We start from the raw sequence: 20,878 nt of genomic DNA on the forward strand, positions 1-20,878 counted from the left end.
TTTTTAAAATATTATCTTTAAGGGACTGCTTTCATTATTTAGGCAGATAGGCAATTGCGAAACTTTATTCTGCATTTATTAAATAGTTTCCTATTTTTCTTTTTTTTTTAATTACAAAAGTAGCACATGTTTGTGAAAACAGTCAAATAATATAAAAATGCATATAGGGTGAAAAATATCATTTTATTTTCAGCACTTAACCATCTCATGACTCCTCAGAGTGACCACTCTTGACCTCATGTGTCCTTTCAGATCTTATTAAAAAAAAAGCTCCGGTAACCTTATATGTCTGTCTGTGCATGTATGTGCACACAAACATCTAGAGTCAGAAACATTCATTTTGAACATTCATCTAGCTTTTCCTAAAAGAAATAAAGATGATGATTATCTTGCCTAAAAATTGACATTGCAAGCCTTAAATAAAAGGATTAACAAATTTTTGAAGAGAGAAATGTTATATGTTTTAAATTTTAATGAAATTTATTTAAGATTTTTTAGTATTTGTTAGCCAAGCTTGCTACCTACTTACATAAAGTTTACTCAGATTTAAAGATTATTTGAAGAGTCAAATAAAATACCTAAAATTGTCAGTTTCGTTAAAGGGTTAAACTTCATATTCAATCTAATTTGTTTTTTCTATTAATACATTTCCCCCCCATAGAATCATTTTTCCCATCCAGATATCACAATTGCCGTTAGAATCACTTCTTCATCTTACTCTTTTTGGAATTTTAAATCAGAGCAGTGGAAGTTCCCCTGATTCTAATAAGCAGAGAAAAGGGCCAGAAGCTTTGGGCAAAGTTTCTTTACCTCTTTTTGACTTTAAACGGTAAGTGTTACTGAGTTTTAATGGTGAGTGACTGTGAACACCCCTGCAGTATCAGTATTGGCTGGAGAATGGAATGGGGAAAACTGACATTCGTGATGAGAATAATGAGTTGTCACATTTTCCCCAATATGATTAAAAGAAGTCATTTCAGAGATACAGAGAAAACCAAAGTTGTTCTGATGTCATTTGAACATATCTATATGGGTTTTCAAAGATTGTTCGCTGCTCACTGTTCCAGAAGAAAAGCAGCAGCCAATTCATTCTTTATTTTTTTTCAATTCATTCTTTAATTGCCATTTATGAAAAGCATTATGTTATTGACATAATATTCATGGTCTTAGGCGTTCCTTTGATTAAAACAACAAAACTCCATTTTCCATCTTCTCATCTTTTGCCCATCCTCCTCCTGTTTGAGTGTACAGCTGCATATTATTCCCTTCTCTTTACCTGACTGATTTCCCCTTACTGTTATGGGCCCTGGGCCGTTAATCTTCAGAAGTCCCACATGTATGCAAAACTTGCTGATCCTTATGGTAAAAGAAATTCCTTTTGAGCTTTGTGTCTACTAATAGCCTTTGGGATAGTATAATCTACCTGGCTTTTCAGCTGACTGTTTTGATTTATGTTTTAAGTAATAATATGTTCCTTGAGACCATGAAGCATCTTCTTAAATGAAAAGAAAAATCATTGACTAAGTTTGGGATGCTTGATATAGAACATGATAACATTTTGGAGAGTAACAATGGACATTATCATATTGGAGTATCTAAGTTCTGCAATCAAGTTACTGTGTTTAATAATAATATTACTGTAATAACAAAAACATAGCATTTACTCTATGCAAGCTATTAGTCTGAATGCTGTATACATAGCCTTATATACCTCAGAACAACCCTATGAAGGTAGGTATTATTATCCCTTTTTACAGAGGGGGAAATCAAAGTGGTTTGCCCTTGGACTCTTAGTTAATAAGTGGTAGAATTGAGTTTGAATCTAGGGAATCTGGCCTCAGGGTCTGCATTCTCAACATTAACCTATATTGCCATTCTCAGATTTATTTGATACCATGATACATTTTTTTATTTAAAATGCACCTTTGAAACCATTTTGGGAAATGATTTAATAATTGATCTATTTAACTTACAAGAGCTGCTGGAAGATCCTCTGGAGGAGGGATAGGCTACCCACTCCAGTTTTCTTCTGATTCCCTTGTGGCTCAGTTGGTAAAGAGTCTGCCTGTAGTGCGGGAGGGAGACCTGGGTTCGATCCCTGGGTTGGGAATACCCTCTGGAGAAGGGAAAGGCTACCCACTCCAGTATTCTGGCCTGGAGAATTCCATGGACTGTATAGTCCATGGGGTCACAAAGAGTCAGACACGACTGAGTGACTTTCACTTTAACCCACAATAAAATGATTAAAAAATAAAAAATAAGAATGAAAAAATTCTGCTAATCTAGTTCTGCTTCTCTTTTCCTCTTAAGTGACATAGTTTGATTTTTCAGTAATCATTTTTAAAATCATGTGGTGTTTGAAACACTGACTTCATAAATTTTGTTTTTGAAATATTCTTTTCCCATATACTTAAATATAGCATTTTTTCATATATATTTTTTTCTTTTGTCTCTCCCCCTATATTTGAGAAGGCCATATAAGATTTTTTAGTTATATACCTTTTGTTGGGCTCCAATTTTATTTGACACCTGACATAATTCTGAACTGACAAACACTAGAGAAGAGCAGTTAAAGAGATTGCTATTAATGATACATGTTTAGAATTCCTTGCTAAATATAGTCCGTAACTACTCTAAAACATAATATTGGCCACATAAAGGAGGGGGATTGTGTTCTCAATTGTCTTTGATAAACTAGTGTCAGGTGATAGTTTTTAAATGTAACTGTGTCTGTCAATTTTTATAAGTGAGTCAGTTTTGAAAAACTTCATGCTCTTGAAAGCAACAAGAATCTGCTTCATTCAAGGAGTACTGTCACTTTTTGCCATTTTATTTGCTTATTAATAAGTGTTTTTATTGAATTAACCACCTTCTTTCAAGATTCAAAAGAGTAAAGGGAAGGGCAGTTGACTTTTGTTAGACAATTAAATAGTTTGCATGTATCCAGTGCTCAGCTGTTTAAAAGAATGAACTGATGCCGTTAAGCTTGAGAGTTTGCCAAGCAGTGTAGTTAATCTAGATAATGTTAGGATTTAACATTCAAAAAATGCTCAGAAATTAAGAGGGAAGATGACTTTATATATAAATATTTATATATAAATACATAGAAACTGTGTTATGATTTAGTTGTGCTAGTGTGCTGTAGTATAATGATCAGAAATCCTGGTCTTGAAATTCTTTTAAAATTAATTATGTTTAAGCTACAACCTGCATACAGCCCGATGAAGTTATTATCATAAGAGCCAAATGATTTACAGGCATTTCAACCTCAGCAACAAATGAGTTCTTATTCATTTTTAAATAAATGGAATCAAGCGTTTAACCTGCTGTTCCTTTATAGTTGAATCTCAGGATTACCAAATAATTGATGTGAGAAAGTTCTTTGTAGAAAAATTTCAGCTAATAGATGCAGAAAGAATGACAGAATATCAGAATTTTGCAACTTCTGTTGTTATTCAGTCGCTCAATTGTGTTCAACTCTCTGCGACCCTATGGACTACAGCATGCCAGGCTTCCCTGTCCTTCACCGTCTCCTGGAGCTTGCTCAAACTCATGTCCATTGAGTTGGTGACGCCATCTAACCATCTCATACTCTGTCGTCTCCTTCTCCTCCTGCCTTCAGTCTTTGTCAGCATCAGGGTCTTTTCTAATGAGTTGGCTCTTTGCATCAGGTGGTCCAGAAGTATTAGAGCTTCAGCTTCAGAATTGGTCCTTCCAGTTAATATTCAGGGTTGATTTCCTTGCAGTCCAAGGGACTCTCAAGAGTCTTCTCCAGCACCACAGTTTGAAGGCATCAATTCTTCGGTGCCAGCCTTTATGGCCCAGCTCTCACATCCATACATGACTACTGGAAAAACCATAGCTTTGACTAGATGGACTTTTGCCGGCAAAGTAGTATCTCTGCTTTTTAGTACACTGTTTAGGTTTGTTATAGGTTTTCTTCCAAGGAGCAAGTGTCTTTTAGTTTCATGGCTGCAGTCACCATCTGCAGTGATTCTGGAGCCCAAGAAAATAGTCTGTCACTGTTTGCATTGTTTCCCCATCTTCTTGCCATGAAGTGATGGGAGTGAATGCCATGATCTTAGTTTTTGAATGTTGAGTTTTAAGCCAGCTTTTTCACTCTCCTCTTTCACCTTCATCAAGAGGCTCTTCAGTTCCTCTTCGCCATAAGGGTGGTATCATCTGCATATCTGAGGTTGCAATCCCTACTGAAATAATAGATTTAGGCCAGGAAATCTCAGTCTTGGCACTGTTGACATTTTGAGCCAGGTGATTCTTTGCTGTGGAAGACTGTCCTGTACATTGTAGGATGTTTGGCAGCACCTTTGGCTTCTGCCCACTAAATGCTAGTGGTACTCTCTAGTTGCCAACCAGAAAGTCTGCAGACATTGCCAGATATCCAGTGGAGTCAAAGGCATTCTTGGTTGACATTGATTTAAGTAATGATTTATTAATGCCTGTTTAGAAACCGTTGTGATTAACTTTTCTGGAACTTTATGATAAATGGTTTAGACTGATAGCACTTGAACAAATTAATTATCTTAACATTACAGAAGGAGAGATACACCAAACAATGCGTGCTTTATTTGATGCATCAGGAACTAGTAGTATACAATTCCAGCTGTAAAACATGACGTATTCTTGAAGAAGTGAAGTGAAGTCACTCAGTCATGTCCGACTCTTTGCGACACCGTGGACTGTAGCCCACCAGGCTCCTCTGTCCATGGGATTCTCCAGGCAAGAAGACTGGAGTGGGTTGCCATTTCCTTCTCCAGGGGGTTTTCCCGACCCAGGGATCGAACCCAGGTCTCCCGCGTTGAAGGCAGACGCTTTAACCTCTGAGCCACCAGGGAAGCCCAAGACATATTCTTGCCACATCACTAACCTTGTATCAGCTCAGTCCTTTAGATCTAAATATTACAGAAAACATAGGAGATAAAGGGACATGCTAAAATGATACCAGAGGAATGCAGTCAGTAAAATCCAGGATACAGAGAAGTTTTCACAACAAAAGACTTGGATTATTCAACAAGTAACAGGAGATAAAAAAGAATAATGTATAGGTTAAAACAAGAGTTGGTAAACTTTCTGTAAAGAGAACTAGACAGAAGTAGTTGAGACTTTGTAGGTCATGTAGTCTCTGTCGCAACGACAAAAGCAGTGATAGGCACCATGTAAATGAATGAATGTGGCTTTGTTTTATTGAAAGTTTTCTTACAAAAGCAGGTGACAGTCCAGTTTGACCTTTGACTTAAAAGATACTTAAAAATACATATCACCCAACACACATATTAGACCTTCTTGCATCCTAATTCAAACCAGCTATTAAAAAAAATTTTAGAGCCAGAGAAATCTGAATGCTGATTGTATAGCCAGTACCTTTGTTAAATGTATTATTAGTAATTTGGCTGTAGGGGGTCTTCGTTGCCGTGCACAGGGTTTCTCTAGTTGTGGTGAGCAGGAGCTGCTCTTGGGGTGCGCAGGCTTCTCATAGCAGTGGCTTCTGTTGCAAAGCACAGGCTCCAGATGCCCCACAGCATATATAATCTTCCCAGAATAGGGATCGAACCCCTGTCCTCCCTGCATGGGCAGGCGGGTTCTTAACCATTAGACCACTAGGGAAGTCCCTAGCTGATAACTTACAAATAGTTATTTTTAATTATTTTGTTGTAATTATGTTTAAATAACAGTATTTATCATTTAGAGACTCATAAAAGTATATACAAATAAAATGATATGATCAGAATTTGCCGTCAGATAATCTAGCTGAGGGTGAGGGCGGCTCTAGAATAGATAGAATATAACGTGTGAAGATCTTTTTTTTGGCCACCCCACATAGTTTGCAGGGTCTTGGTTCCCACACCAGGGCTCGAACCTGTGTCCCCTGCAGGGGAAGCACAGTCTACCAGCTGCCAGGGAATTCCTGTGCCAAAAATTGAAAAACCGTTAACCTGCTAGAGAAAACATAAACTGGAGTCTAGTTTTGGAAAGGATATTTATTATTTGAATAAAATGAACAAAGTTTGATGAAGTGTATAGTTTCCTACCTTTATATATCATGTTATTTTTCAGAAATTTCATCTGTGGAAAGATATATCAGTGTTTTTATTGGTAAATGTTTCTAATTTCAGTAGATTATAAATTGGTAGTTTAGGGCAAGGGTCAGCGTGCTCCAGCTCACTGCCTGTTTTTTGTTTTGTTAGAACACAGCACACAGTTTTAAAATGTATTATTCATGACTTCTTTTGGCCCTGTAATAGCAGAGTTGAGTCTGGCAGATTGTATATAGCCCAGAAGACCCCAAATATTTGCTGTCTGGCCCTTTATAGAAAAAGGTTGCTGACTCCTGGTCACAAACAGGTTAAACTTCTCATCTCAAACAATCAGTACTTTGACACAAAGTAGATACTGGTTTCTTTGACATGTGTTTTTATTCTTACGGTAGAATTCAAGGAGCAGTTATGAAGTCCAAACCACCACCTTGAGATATGTTTCTCTGTAGATGATGTTCAAACACTGTCTTATTTATAGAAGTTGTTTTGGGGACAGGTGACTCTGAGACTTTACCCATCTTTTCTTCTGTCCTGAGCCCCATTTCATCTTCCCTTCTTTTGTTCTAACTTCCATACTTCAGTACATTTACCTAAAGTGAAAATACACTATAGAGAGTGACTCCTAATATGTTCTTTCTATATATAGGATGCTTAATAAATATTTGATTATTAACATTTCAAATTCATTATCATGTGTTGTGAGTTTTTAATTAATTTTTAAAATGAAAACCACAGTATTCTTCTGTTTACATTCATGAAGGTTTTTAACATGTGGAACTAAGCTTCTGTATCTTTGGACTTCATCACATACAAATCTTATTCCTGGAACAGTCCCCAAAAAAGGATATGTGATGGAAAGAATAGTGTTACAGGTAATGATACTTCCTGACACAAGGAGAGGTTTAAGTTTGAATTTCTTTATAAAGAATATATGTATACCATGGTCTCAGTTCTTACTAAAGAAGCCTAATTGATCTTGTTTAGATCTTAGGATCTGTATTTAAATGTTAATAAGCCATTTCCTATTTCTGAGAAATAGTGAAAGATGCACTTATACCAATCCCACGAATATATGTGCTATTGAGAAGTACTAATAACGGTAATCACTCTTAATAAAAGGACAGAAGCATTAATTTAATATTTGATATTTTCACCCTTAAGGCTAAGACAAATCAAAAATAAGTAAATGTAGCAAACATGTGGACTTTTCAGCTGTAATTTGATCAATTTCTATTAATTTTTAAGGTTGATTTTCCTTCTCCTACATTTGATATCATTTATACCACTCCTCAAGTGGACAGAAGCGTTATACAACAACACAACTTAGAAACATTGGAGAATGATGTGAAAGGGAGACTTCTTGATATTCTTCACAGAGACTCATCACTTGGGTATGCTCCTTTAATTCTCTTGCCTGATTATCTCTTACAATGTAAAGTTCAAGTTAATGGTTTATTAAGTGTTCTGATTTAGTTCATGATTTAGCAATGTTCCTGATATGGAAAGTTTTCTCTTTCTGTTTTTAGTTGTATAAAAAGACTGTATAACTGCATAAAATTTAGAAATTTCTGTAAGTCAAACTTTCTGCATAATCAAATGCAAATAACAGACTGGGGACTATAATCTATTTCCTTAATATATGAAGAACTTTTTTATGTAAGTAGAAAAACTGACAACACAGTGATAGACAAAGAATATGAATAGGTTTTTCTTTGGAAAAGAAATACAACCCTTTTAAACGTCTGAAAAAAATGTTCAGCCTCTCAGTAATCAAAGAGTCTTAAATTAATACAAGATACCATTTCACACATCAGACTGTTGAAAATTAAAATGTCTCATTATATGAAGTATTGATAGAATACAGAAAAATAGGAATTACACTGTGGGCAGAACTCTAAAAGCTTTGGGAGAGCAATTTGGCAAAGTCTATTAAGGTCACAGTGTCCATAATCTGTGACCTAACAATTCCACTTCCAGTAATAGCATTATTTTAAAGAAAACCCTTTTATATTTGCTTGTGGAGACAAGAATATTCCTTGCAGTATTTATTTGGGTTGTTGTAAAATGGATATACATGTTCATTAATGGGTTAAATTATGGTACATTTATCTAACATCACTATGTAACTATTAAGAATGAAGTTATGGCTATTATTAATATATAAGATATTAAATGAAGAAAGCAAGTACGATAGTATGTATAGTGTGTTCAGGTCACTTCAGTCACTCAGTTGTGTCCAACTCTTTGCGACCCCATGGACTGCAGCATGCCAGGCCTCCTTGTCCATCACCAACTCCTGGAGTTTACCCAAGCTCATGTCCATTGAGTCAATGATACTATCCAACCACCTCATTCTCTGTCATCCCCTTCTCCTCCTGCCTTCAATCTTTCCCAGCATCAGGGTCTTTTTCAGTGAGTCAGTTCTTTGTATCAGGTGGCCAAAGTATTGGAGTTTCAGCTTCAACATCAGTCCTTCCAATGAACACTCAGGACTGATCTTTAGGATGGACTGGTTGGATCTCCTTGCAGTCCAAGGGACTCTCAAGAGTCTTCTCCAACACCACAGTTCAAAAGCATCAATTCTTCGGCACTTAGCTTTCTTTGTAGTCCAACTCTCACATCCATACACGACTGTTGGAAAAACCATAGCTTTGACTAGACTGACCTTTGCTGGAAAAGTAATGTCTCTGCTTTTTAATATGCTCTCTAGGTTGGTCATAACTTTCCTTCTAAGGAGTAAGTGTCTTTTAATTTCATGTTACCATTAACATAAAGGAAAGAAAGAGAATTTGATATATACACCTTTGTATATACTTCTATAAAAATAGACTAACTCTGGAAGAATATACTAGGTGAGGCAGTTGCCAGTAGGAGAGGAATTGGAAGGAGAGAAACCTAATTGTGTGCCTTTTTGCAGTATTTGATTTTTTTCTTCATATTCCACATGAATACATTTCAATTCAGTTCATGGATTATAAACACAAAGGTAGATAGATGGGTAGAGAAATAGTGAAATATTTCATTCACATAAGCATTTGTCATTAAGAGTGAATTCGAATCTCCAGAACAAGTTTTTATTTTTAATATTCCTCAAATGAGCTCTATGCTGCTGCTGCTGCTAAGTCACTTCAGTCGTGTCCGACTCTGTGCGACCCCATAGACGGCAGCCCACCAGGCTCCCCCGTCCCTGGGATTCTCCAGACTCTATATTCATCGTCTAAAATTTTGTAGTAGTATTTGATTTTGACATGACTTTTGATTTTACTTGTATAAAATGATGAAATCCTTGCTGTCTCTTAGAGTAGGTTCTCCTTATTTAACTCTAATTTCTAGTGCCTGGCATCTGATTAGAGCTCAATAAATTTTATTATCCGAATTATCCTTCAGTTTCTTAACTAAGACTCTTCTCTCAAAGCAGAATGATTTCTTTCTGTGCCCCAAATTAGTGGTGTTTGATGTACATTGCGTTTTTCTATCCCAAATTAGTATTAATGATTCTACCAAGAAGTGGCTATCCTAAAAGGAATGAATTTCTCCTTTGTATTTTTTTTTTTTAAATTTTTTTATTAGTTGGAGGCTAATTACTTCACAACATTTCAGTGGGTTTTGTCATACATTGATATGAATCAGCCATAGATTTACACTTATTCCCCATCCCGATCCCCCCCCACCTCCCTCTCCACCCGATTCCTCTGGGTCTTCCCAGTGTACCAGGCCCGAGCACTTGTCTCATGCATCCCACCTGGGCTGGTGATCTGTTTCACCATAGATAGTATACATGCTGTTCTTTTGAAACATCCCACCCTCACCTTCTCCCACAGAGTTCAAAAGTCTGTTTCCTTTGTATTTTTAATCATTGAGATTATAACTGTCATTATGGTATCACTGAGAAGTAATTTAATTGTATTATGTATTTAGACTCTCTAAAGAAGATAAAACCTTTTTGTGGGAGAAACGTTATTATTGCCTCAAACACCCGAATTGTCTTCCTAAAGTACTTGCAAGTGCCCCAAACTGGAAATGGGTTAATCTTGCCAAAACTTATTCATTGCTTCAGCAGTGGCCTCCATTGCATCCACTGACTGCCTTGGAGCTTCTTGATTTGAAGTAAGTTAACTGTGATTGAATTTATTTGTTCTGTTTTATTGTTGTCAATTTTTCTGGGAAGATATTATTTAGAGGGTTAGTTCCCTTTGTTTTAATGTGAAAGCAGTGTAACATAAGTGTGTAAATGCATATTTCTATAAACACATCTTTTGTGTTGAGGTTATTAAAAAGGGATGTCATATCACTGAAAACTAATCTAGAGAGGTTATAAATTTTGAATAATTTGTTTTATTTTTATGATATAGGTCAGAATTTATTTTCATGATCTTAAAGATTTCTAAATAGTCGCAAAATTGGATGTGTGTATAGGACAATATGATTTTTTCCTAAGAAAAAAGATGAAATACATTGCTTTTCAATAGCTATCTGAGCATTCTTTGTCAGGAATAAATTGAGATTGTGTCTTCAGAAAAAACAGGTTCTTTAGAAATCACTCTCAAATCTTAATTTTGTGGTATGCTTCTAGATTTGCTGATCAGGAAGTGAGGTCCCTAGCTGTGACCTGGATTGAGGCTATTAGTGATGATGAGCTAACAGATCTTCTTCCACAGTTTGTGCAGGTGAGTTTTTTACTAGGTTATCTACCCTTCTTATGCTCAATCCAGTTTTTATGAGTAGGGAAGGATCTTGTTAAGGGATCTCCTTTCCGTTTTGATTAAAAGTATTGAATACTTTCGTTCAGTGGGAATGTTAAAGTGCATTGCGTTTGAATTTAGTGTGAAATTTTTTCTACTATTGTCAGCTGCCTTGCTTGAATACTATATATATATGTACCTAGAATTTTAATTATCAGAATAAACCAGACTTGAGGTTTTCTTTCTTTTTTTTTTAAATTGGCCACTTAAACATAGCTAATGAATGTTATTCCCAAGTCTGTGTACTTTTCTGCTTGACTCCATTAATTTCACCTAAATTAATTAATCTGTTTCATTTTTATCAGTATCATCTTTTCTCAACAAGAGTAACCCTTGATTTATATAGTTTATATTTTGATAATTTTATCCTAACAATGTAGTATGGGTTTGACAACTACTGATTCTTATTTTTCTTTGCATGTAGGCTTTGAAATATGAAATTTACTTGAATAATTCATTAGTGCACTTTCTTCTGTCCAGAGCATTGGGAAATATACAGATAGCACACCATTTATATTGGTACGGTTTAAATTTTCTTAAGTACTTTATTTCTGTTCCTATTATTTGTACAAATGACACTCAAAGTTTAAGCAGTATGCTCAGACTATTTGCTATTGATACCAGATGTTTTATTGAAGTGACTGTTGTAAAGAAGCTGAGTTTTTATATCTTTAGAAATAAAACCAGAAGTAACAAACCCCTCTATTGCAGAATTACTCGGCATGTTAGAGCTCTGTAATATTGAGTTTTTCTTGCTTGTATAGCTTAAAATTAATTCCTAGATACCACAAATTAAACTTTTTAAATTGAGTTTTGAGAGACATTAATCTAGTTCTTAGAAGTGACTGACATAAATGTTTTGCTGTATTAGGCTCCTCAAGGATGCTCTGCATGATGCACAGTTTGGTGCCCGATATGAACATGTTTTAGGTGCTCTCCTCTCAGTAGGAGGAAAAGGACTCAGAGAAGAACTTTTGAAGCAGACAAAGCTTGTACAGCTTTTAGGAGGAGTAGCAGAAAAAGTAAGACAGGCTAGTGGATCAGCCAGACAGGTATGTACCCACAGAGGGAACATAAATGTTTTGATGTTAAAGAATCTTTGCAGTGCTGACAAGTTAAGCTTTTATTCTTTTTCAGTAGACATCTGATAGAACTCACCTATGCTGTCTTAAGCAGACTGAATTCAAAGGTTGCTTAAAATCTATTGGAAAAGATTTTATATCCTAACTCATTTCCCTTTCATTTCCATACTTATTAATTTCTTTCCAATCAAAATTGTTCTCTTGAGTTTCTTTCTCATTGTTGTGCTTTTTAACTTTTTTGTCATTATAAAAGTAATGAAAGTATGAATTGATGCTACTGTTTAAGAAGTTCAAATGAATAAGCTTATAAGCTTACAGAGTAAAAAATTAGGACGTTCCCAGTTTCGGTTTTTCCCTGTGGGTATCTTCTTCATATTTTATGTCCTGCTTGGTCACTTTATATGGCTTTTCACATACATACACTTAAGTATATATACAAATTTTTGGAGTTAAAAAATTATAATTATAGAAACATATATACATATATATATATTTTTTAAGCTAAAATTCACTATTTTAACCAAAGTGTACAGTTCATTGACTGTTAGTACATTTACAGTGTATTGCAGTTACCACCACTATCTATTCCAGAATATTTTCATCACAACAGAAAGAAAGCCTATGTATACCCACTAACTCCTCACTCCTTATTCCCCTGTCCTCCCAGGTCCTGCTAAGAACTGATATGCTTTCTATCTCTATGGATTTACCTGTTCTGGACATTTCATATAAATGTAATCATGCAACATGTGGCCTTTTGTGTCTAATTTCTTAGTCTAATGTTTTAAAGATTTATTTATATTCTAGCATGTGTATTTAATAGTGTTCCATTGTGTAAATAATAGCACATTTTCTTTATCCATTCATCTATTGATGGACATCAAGCTTGTTTCTATTATGTGACTATTACTGAATGGTGCTACTGTGAATATTTGTGTGTAAGTTTTTTGTTTGAACATCTGTTTTCACTTTGCCTAGGAGTAGAATTACTGAATCGTATAGTAATTCTATGTTTTTTGAGGAACCACTGAACTGTTTCCTAAAGTAGCTTCACCATTTTATAATTCTGGTATAATACTAGTAAGGTATGAGGATTCAGTCGTAAAGAATCCGCCTGCTAATGTAGGCGATTCAGGAGACATATGGGTTCAGTCCCCGGGTCAGGAAAATCCCCGGAGAGGGGAATGGCTGCCTACCTCAGTATTCTCCCCTGGAAAACCCCGTGGACAGAAGAGCCTTGCAGGCTACAGTCCATGGATTCCCAAAGAGTCGAACATGACTTAGTGACTGAATGACAAAAAAAAAAAAAACAAATGAGGGTTTCATTTTCTCCATATCCTCACCAAAATTTAGTTTTTTTAAACTATAGTCATCCTAGTGGGTGTGAAGTGGCATCTCATGGTGGTTTTGATTTGCATTTCCCTAATGTCTAATGGTTTGGAGCTTATTTTCATGTGTGTGTTGGCCATTTGTATATCTTCTTTGGAGAAATTTCTAAGTCCTTTTTAATTGGTTTGTCTTTTTGTTGTTGAATTGTTAGAGTTCTTTGTGTATTCTGGACACTATCAGATATACTGTTTGTAAATATTTTCTCCCATTTTGTGTATTTTTATTTCTTTCATAATGTTCTTTGATGCACAGAAGATTTTACTTTTATGAAGTCTAACTTTTTTTTTCTTTTGTTGCTTGTTCTTTTACTATCCTATCTAAGAATTCATTGTCAAATCCAGGGTCACAATGATGTACACTTATGTTTTCTAGGAGTTTTATAAGTTCACTTTTAAAAAGTCTTTGATCCATTTTGAGGCTATTTTTGTTGTTTGTTTGCTTTGTTCTATGGGCCGAGAATCCAACTTAATTCTTTTACATGTGGTTATCCAGATGTTGCTGCACCATTTGCTAAAGGAACTGTTCTTTCCTATTGAATAAACTCCGCGCCCTAGTTGAGAATCAGTTGACCATAGTTGTATGGGTTTATTTCTGGACTCTCAGTTCTGTTCCATTGATCTCTATGTCTGTCCTCACACTATACTTTTTTCATTGCATAGCTTTGTAGCAGGTTTTGAAATCAGAAAGTGTGAGTCCTCCAACTTTTTCTTTTTCAAGGTGGTTTGGCTGTTTGGAAGTCCCTTATAATACTATACGAATTTTAGTATCAGCCTTCCCATCTCTGCAAAAAGAGCAGTTGGAGTTTTGATAAAGATTGTGTTGAATTTGTAGATCAATATTTGGGAAATATCACAATCTTAGTAATAAGTCTTCTAGTTCATGAACATGGGATATCTTTGATCTTTCATTTCTTTTAGCAATGATTTTTTTTATTTGTAAATTGCTGCTTTTTTTTTTTACTTGGAGAATTCATGTCAGTACATTTAACTATACTTTTTGTTTCTTAATGAGAACATAGTATTACAAGGTATGGTAGCATAAATTATGAACCATTACATCTGTGCAGGTTGTTTATACATTTTTTTTTTCCTGAACAGTTTTATGATGAACTTGAATGTGTGTTTGCCCCTTTGCTAGTATTCCTTTATAGGATAATCATACAGATGAAATAATTCAGTCAAGAGCTATATACATTTTAGTTATAATAGTTTATATTAAATTGTAATATCAAAAACAAAACCAATGAAGACCCCACTCCCCACCACTAGATTATGAAAGTATCTATTTCTGACCCTGTTGCCAGCACTGGATGTTATCTTAAATTTTTCATCTGTTAGATAAAAATTGGTGTTTCATTATTATTTAATTTCTATTTGTTTATTTGACTGTTAGTATTAACAAATATGTTAAATATGAGCATATGTACTTCCCCCTTATGGTTATAGTCTTTGCTGTAAATTTTATTTTTATAATAAAATTAACTTTATTTAGCAACAGCTGTTTTTGACCACATGACAATTGGTCATTTAAAAAATTTGGGTCAAAAGAAAAAAAAAATCGGGTCCACATCATGTTTTTGTTATCTGAAAAATAAGTGTTCATTTTCATTCTGTACTTAAAATATCAATTTCTTTTCCTAGGTTGTCCTCCAAAGGAGTATGGAACGAGTACAGTCCTTTTTTCTAAGAAGTAAATGCCGTCTTCCTCTCAATCCAAGTCTTGTAGCAAAAGAATTAAATATTAAGGTGACATAAAATACTTTAGTTCATATTAAATTTTCAAATATTGTGTAATAAAAAGGCAGGTGGGGCAGGTATGCTTAAGGCAAATGCAGATAAAGTACATAAGTTGGTTATAAGTACTTCTGGTTGTGTTTGTGTAAGATCTGTTTTTATCTCAGTATATGCTTATCTAATTACCATTCCTGAACAAAAAAGCAGAGTGCAATTATTTATTGAATTGAAATAAATTATTTTTTGCTATGGTATAATAGTTGCATATGTTATAATTCCAACGGTAAAACTCCCCAGTCACAGGTAGGCAGTTTTTTAACCTTCCTTGTGAATGGACACGTGTACTCTTCAGAGGTTTATAACACTTTTTAGAGTCATTAAAAAGTAGTCATAATCATCAAAATTGAGTAATTATATTTTTAATTGGGCTAATAATAATACAAATAGTGAATTTTTCTCTCACATGATTTCAGCAAAAGCAACCAGTTAATTCATCCATTAGAGTCTGTTATTTTGAAAGGAGTCTCAGATTTAATTTTTTTATAAGTTGACATACGGCTCCTCTTCATTGGACTGTAACAGTGGGTGACTGGGTTGTATAATTATGTCACTGAAGGTGGGGGTAGCGGGGATTACCTTTTCCCTTGGGATTTTGTTCGTTGTTTTCTTTAAATTACTCTCACAGTCTTAAATTAGTTTTTTAACCAGTTTAATTTTAAATTTGATGTCTGCTAATGAATTTGTTGTTTAGTGTCACCCTTTGATTCCATGGCTAATTATTAATTTTACTAGTGCCGTGAACCGAAGTAGAGATCTTACTCCAAATCACACTGATTTAGAGAAAAGATAAGCATATGCAAAATTTTGTGCTTTAAGTTTTTGTTTCAGTGTTATCATTTTAATCATTTTAATGCTCAACATATTGTATTTGTAGTCATGTTCCTTCTTCAGTTCTAATGCTGTGCCCTTGAAAGTCACAATGGTGAATGCTGATCCAATGGGGGAAGAAATTAATGTCATGTTTAAGGTGAGCAGAATAAGGTGACTTTGTTTGTTTGTAATTTAAAAATTCTTATCTCAAATTCCTTTTTCAGAATTGCAAAAGCAATTTTATTTAGTGTTTAATGGAATTGAATAACTGTGAAAAATTATTACTGCTGTAAACTGTTTCCAAATGGATTTGGAAACAAGTGCAACTCTGGGCTAGAGCTGCTGCATATGGCCATCTTATGCTAGTTAAGTACATCACAGCTCCAGGTAGTGCCTTTCACCCAGACTATGATGTAAATGGTACACCTTAGAGATGTGCAGAGTAAAATTGCAAAACTGTGAACTGGCACTGTTTTTGAAAACCTCTAACTTACCTGTGGGAATCTGTTAGCAATCAGAACTTCCATGTGCATGGTAAAGAGGCAGTAGTAAAGAATCTTCCTGCCAGTGCAGGAGACTTAAGAGTCATGGTTCAATCCCTGGGTCAGGATGATCCCCTAGAGAAGGAAATGGCGACCCACTCAGTATTCTTGCCTGGAAAATTCAATGGACAGCGGAATCTGGCAGGCTACAGTCCATTGGATCACAAGGAGTCGGACATGACTGAGCATGCACACACATGCATTAACAATCAAAGTTTTCTTTGTTGCAATCGCAGTATTATTTTTAGGAAAGAATGTAGAGATTTAGTTAATTCAATGAGTTTGATTAGTCAGCCACCTTTGATATATATAGCAAGTTCCCATATACTCAGATCTGGTTTTAGACTCCATTTTATTTTACTGATGCCTTTGCCTTTTCCTAAAACAGTCTCATCTTTTTGAATACAGTAATTTTGTATGTTATAATTTTTTTAAGGCAAATCACCTCTTTTTTTTTTTCCATAATTTTCTTGGCTCATCTCAAAAATGTATTTATCATTATGTGTTTTAAACTTATTTTATCCAATTTAAGAAGAAAATGAAAACTTGATATAGTTCCAGTTGGAATTCATTTTTGGAGAGCTAACTTTTTTTTAAAGTAAACTGATCATTGTAGATTCATAGTTCACTTTAAGAAATTACACAGAAATCCTGCGTACCCTCTACACAATGATATTATCTTGTACAATATTGCAGTTAGGATGTTGACATCATTACAGTCAAGATATGAATTATCTTGATCATCAAAAAGATCCCCCATATTGCCCCTTTAAAAAATTGAATATAATACTCATACTGTAAAACCCAGTCTTTTAAAGTGTACAGATCAGGAAATTGAGACGTAAAGAAGTTAAGTAACTTTCTCTGGACTGCTGCAGAAGAATAAAAAGGTGGTCCAGTTCATTTTATTCTTTACTCTTTTCTCCCCACTCCTCCCCCCTTTTTTATATGTAATCTATTAAAGCTTTTGGAGATGTACAAGTTTCATTTTGTTTCCTTGATTTCAAGGTCGGTGAAGATCTAAGGCAAGATATGTTAGCTTTACAAATGATAAAGATTATGGACAAGATCTGGCTTAAAGAAGGACTAGATCTGAGGATGGTAATTTTCAAATGTCTCTCAACTGGCAGAGATCGAGGTAAATCTGTTAGATATAGTCTTTTTTTTTTTTTCCCTTGGATAATGCTCAGAGTGTACATGCTCTAATGGTCCTGATGCTGGTCCGTGATCTCAACCATATCACTTTGCTTTCTCAGGTTAGAATGTACAGACTTTATCTTCTCAAAAGGAAATCAGGTCAGAGACTTCCCTCATGGCCCAGTGGTTAAGACTCTGCCTTTCTTCTACAGGGGGCACAGGTTCGATTCCTGGTCAGAATAGTTCCTCAACAAAGGGGCAATCAAGTCAAATTAAGAATTCTTGGGGGCGGGGACGTAAAAAAAAAAAAAAAGAATTCTTGCTGATATTCTATAATAACTCAGTAGCTCAATTGCTTGCAAGACAGTACGTCTTATAAAATGGAAGTCACTTTATCAAGAGAGATTCCTCAACAAGAGCCTGTCATTTGCTTGGATTAGTTTTTCTGTCACCATACTTATTTCATATAGTTGAACTCTTCTCTCATGGAATTCTGTGTAATTTTGTAGGCAATCAACTTCCTTCTTTTTACGTTGTTTCTAACTGATGGTTGAGTGCTTACGTTGTGCCTTGCCTTGTGCTAAAGCTTTTCATTTGTGTTATCTTTCTGTGTCCTTACTTTTCAAATGAAGAAACCACATTCACATGGTTAAAAACTATGTAGTTTTCAACAAGCACCTTAGCCTATAATGATCAGTGTATAGTAATCCTCCCTTCTCCAGGTTCAGCAGTTGTCTTTAATACTTACCAAACATTGAGTCTTCTCTGCTGGATTCATTTTAAGTTCCCTTAGAGGATAATTGTACTTTGCATCATTATGAACTTTTATCCACTGTTTTGTACATAGTCGTTTGTATGTGTGTATATTTGATAAAGAAATTAGAAATTTGTATGTATATTAAAAATTTGATTAATCATACTGATAAAATCGGGATGCAGGTATTCATTGAAAAAGGATGTCACTGTGAACTATAAATCAGATGATGTAGTTAAGCAACAGAAAAGATTCAAATGAATTCACTCTGCCATGTGTGACTAGACTACTGGCATTACAACCTGGCCCTGAATGCTTTCTTTTGAATGCCTTCTTTTGGAATGGCCTGGAGGCCTTGGCCTTCTTGGTTATTTCTAGTCCTTTCTTCAAAGCAGGTCTCTGTTTCTGTATCTTTTATTCTGTATACACATACAGTAAAATATCCACATAGCACGTAATAGAATAAATTAGAATCTAAATCACACACACCTCCTTGGCAGCTTGGTCCCAAAATATAACCATTCACATAGCTTTCTGAGGCTACTTTTTTTTTTTTCTTTTTTTCAAAGTTTTTTTTGCCATATCGCACAGCATGCAGGAATCTTGGTTCCCTGACTAGGGATTGAATTTGTGACCCCAGCAGTGAAACTCAGAGTCCTAACTGGATCACCAGGGATCTTTCTGAGACTATTTTGTGTATATTCCAACATGCATAATAGTCTTTCCTTTAAACACAAAAGATACAGTTCTCTATGTGGATTTTGTGTTTAAAAACATATTTTTGAGATTTTTCTACATAAGTACAGCATTTACATTTCAGTAAGGAAGAGAAAACATGTACCTGAGACTCAGACACACCACAAAGACAATCTTAATCTGCTCTTCCCTTTGAAAGGGCTTCCTGTACTCTGAAACACTCTTATATTTGCCCAGATACATGCTATAGAGAAGGTTCTTTTGTGCTGAAATGGGACAGCATGTATTTTATAAGTAGCTTTATTAGTGGGATCAGTTTTACCTAGTTTGTAATTAAAATTGTTACTCTTTGTGGGCATAGCACATGGATATACTGATATAAAGTCTCAAATAGTCAGATTCAGTTTTATATCTTGGGTACTTCTGAAAATAAAATTGATTTTTATATTGATAATTTTGATTGTTCACACTTTATAGTATGGGCTGCCAGAGTTGATTTTTTAAAAATGATTATTCTTAACTGGTATCTTATGTCAAACATCGAAAGCTGTACATTTGCAGGGACACATTTTGACATTTCTTAATGTTTTGTTGCTAAAGGCATGGTGGAGCTAGTTCCTGCTTCGGATACCCTCAGGAAAATCCAAGTGGAATATGGTGTGACTGGATCCTTTAAAGATAAACCGCTTGCTGAGTGGCTGAGGAAGTATAATCCTTCTGAAGAGGAATATGAAAAGGTAATTAACTAGTCTCCATATTCTCAAGTGCTTTCATTTTTCAGCTCTGGTGACTAGTCATTCAGTTTTAAGTTGTGAAAACAGCATTTTTCTCCAAGTAAAGAAAAGAGTAAAAAACAGAATGCTTTTAATGGCAAGGATCTGAGTGAAACCAATGCTAAATTACAAAAAAAGAAAAAAAATTCCAAACATATATTTAGAGGCCAGCAAAACCAGAGGTATTTTTATAATCCAGACTGTTGTATTTCATGAAAATATGATAATAGAAGACTGTGGAAGTAGAAGATTCAAGCTCTCTGAGCTTGAATTCAGGTCCCAAGTCACTCACCAGCTATAAGAATTGGTTAACTTAACCTCTTGTGCTTCAGTGATCTTTGCTATAAAATAGTATAGTATATATTATGACTGTAAAAAATAATGTATAAGATAATTGTGAGAATTAAGTGAATTAATATATGTAAGGCACTATATAGAATAAATTCTATAATTGATACTCTTCCTATAGGAGGCATCAAGTTTTTGTTTAGTATATTTTTGAATTATATAATAGGAAAGGGAAATCTCTTAGCATATAAGGCTTCTAATGATCCTAAATTGATCTGAAAACACTCAAGAATACTTGCAATGGTGATACAGATCTCAGTTTTAATGAGATCCTAGTTTATGTCAAATCATTAATATATTGCAATTGCAGATAGATATGTACAAATGCTACCTGTTGACCCTATGAATTGTCCTCTGTGGTCTTTACACTATTTAAGAGCTCGCTCTTATAGTTTGGGACAAGAAGCCAGTGTTTGTTTATAGTAATACTGGCTCTGTGATTCTGGATAAGCTGACACAAAATAATTGTCCAGTTGTTGTTCAGTCACTAAGTCATGTCCAATTCTTTGCGACTCTGTGGACTGCAGCATGCGAGACTCGCCTGCCATATTTTAAGTGGATTTTATGCACTTGGCTCTTTTATGTGCTTTGCTTAGTAAGAGGGAATATAACACAGTGGAATCTCATTTCCTGGGTTTAAATCTTGGCTCTGCCACTTAATGATGTAATCCTGGGCAGATAATCTCTGTTTTCTTCAGGTTCCCTCATGTGTAAAATGGCAATATTAGTAGTATTTACATCACTGTTTTGTTGTAAAAT

The 20,878-nt window shown here is 34.9% G+C and overlaps 1 protein-coding gene across 1 annotated transcript in view; it reads left to right on the forward strand.

Annotated features, from left to right (window-relative positions):
* Positions 1-20,878, forward strand: part of PIK3C2A (phosphatidylinositol-4-phosphate 3-kinase catalytic subunit type 2 alpha) — a 105,060-nt gene that overhangs the window by 71,190 nt on the left and 12,992 nt on the right. The window contains exons 13-23 of the mRNA XM_043480982.1: positions 662-829; positions 6,814-6,925; positions 7,299-7,444; positions 9,972-10,160; positions 10,627-10,720; positions 11,220-11,314; positions 11,667-11,847; positions 14,907-15,011; positions 15,934-16,026; positions 17,420-17,549; positions 19,599-19,735. Coding sequence (XP_043336917.1) covers positions 662-829; positions 6,814-6,925; positions 7,299-7,444; positions 9,972-10,160; positions 10,627-10,720; positions 11,220-11,314; positions 11,667-11,847; positions 14,907-15,011; positions 15,934-16,026; positions 17,420-17,549; positions 19,599-19,735 — 1,450 coding nt within the window. The remainder of the gene's footprint in view (positions 1-661; positions 830-6,813; positions 6,926-7,298; positions 7,445-9,971; positions 10,161-10,626; positions 10,721-11,219; positions 11,315-11,666; positions 11,848-14,906; positions 15,012-15,933; positions 16,027-17,419; positions 17,550-19,598; positions 19,736-20,878) is intronic.

Source organism: Cervus canadensis, chromosome 11, assembly GCF_019320065.1.
Source record: "Cervus canadensis isolate Bull #8, Minnesota chromosome 11, ASM1932006v1, whole genome shotgun sequence".
In the NCBI taxonomy this organism is placed as follows: Eukaryota; Metazoa; Chordata; class Mammalia; order Artiodactyla; family Cervidae; genus Cervus; species Cervus canadensis.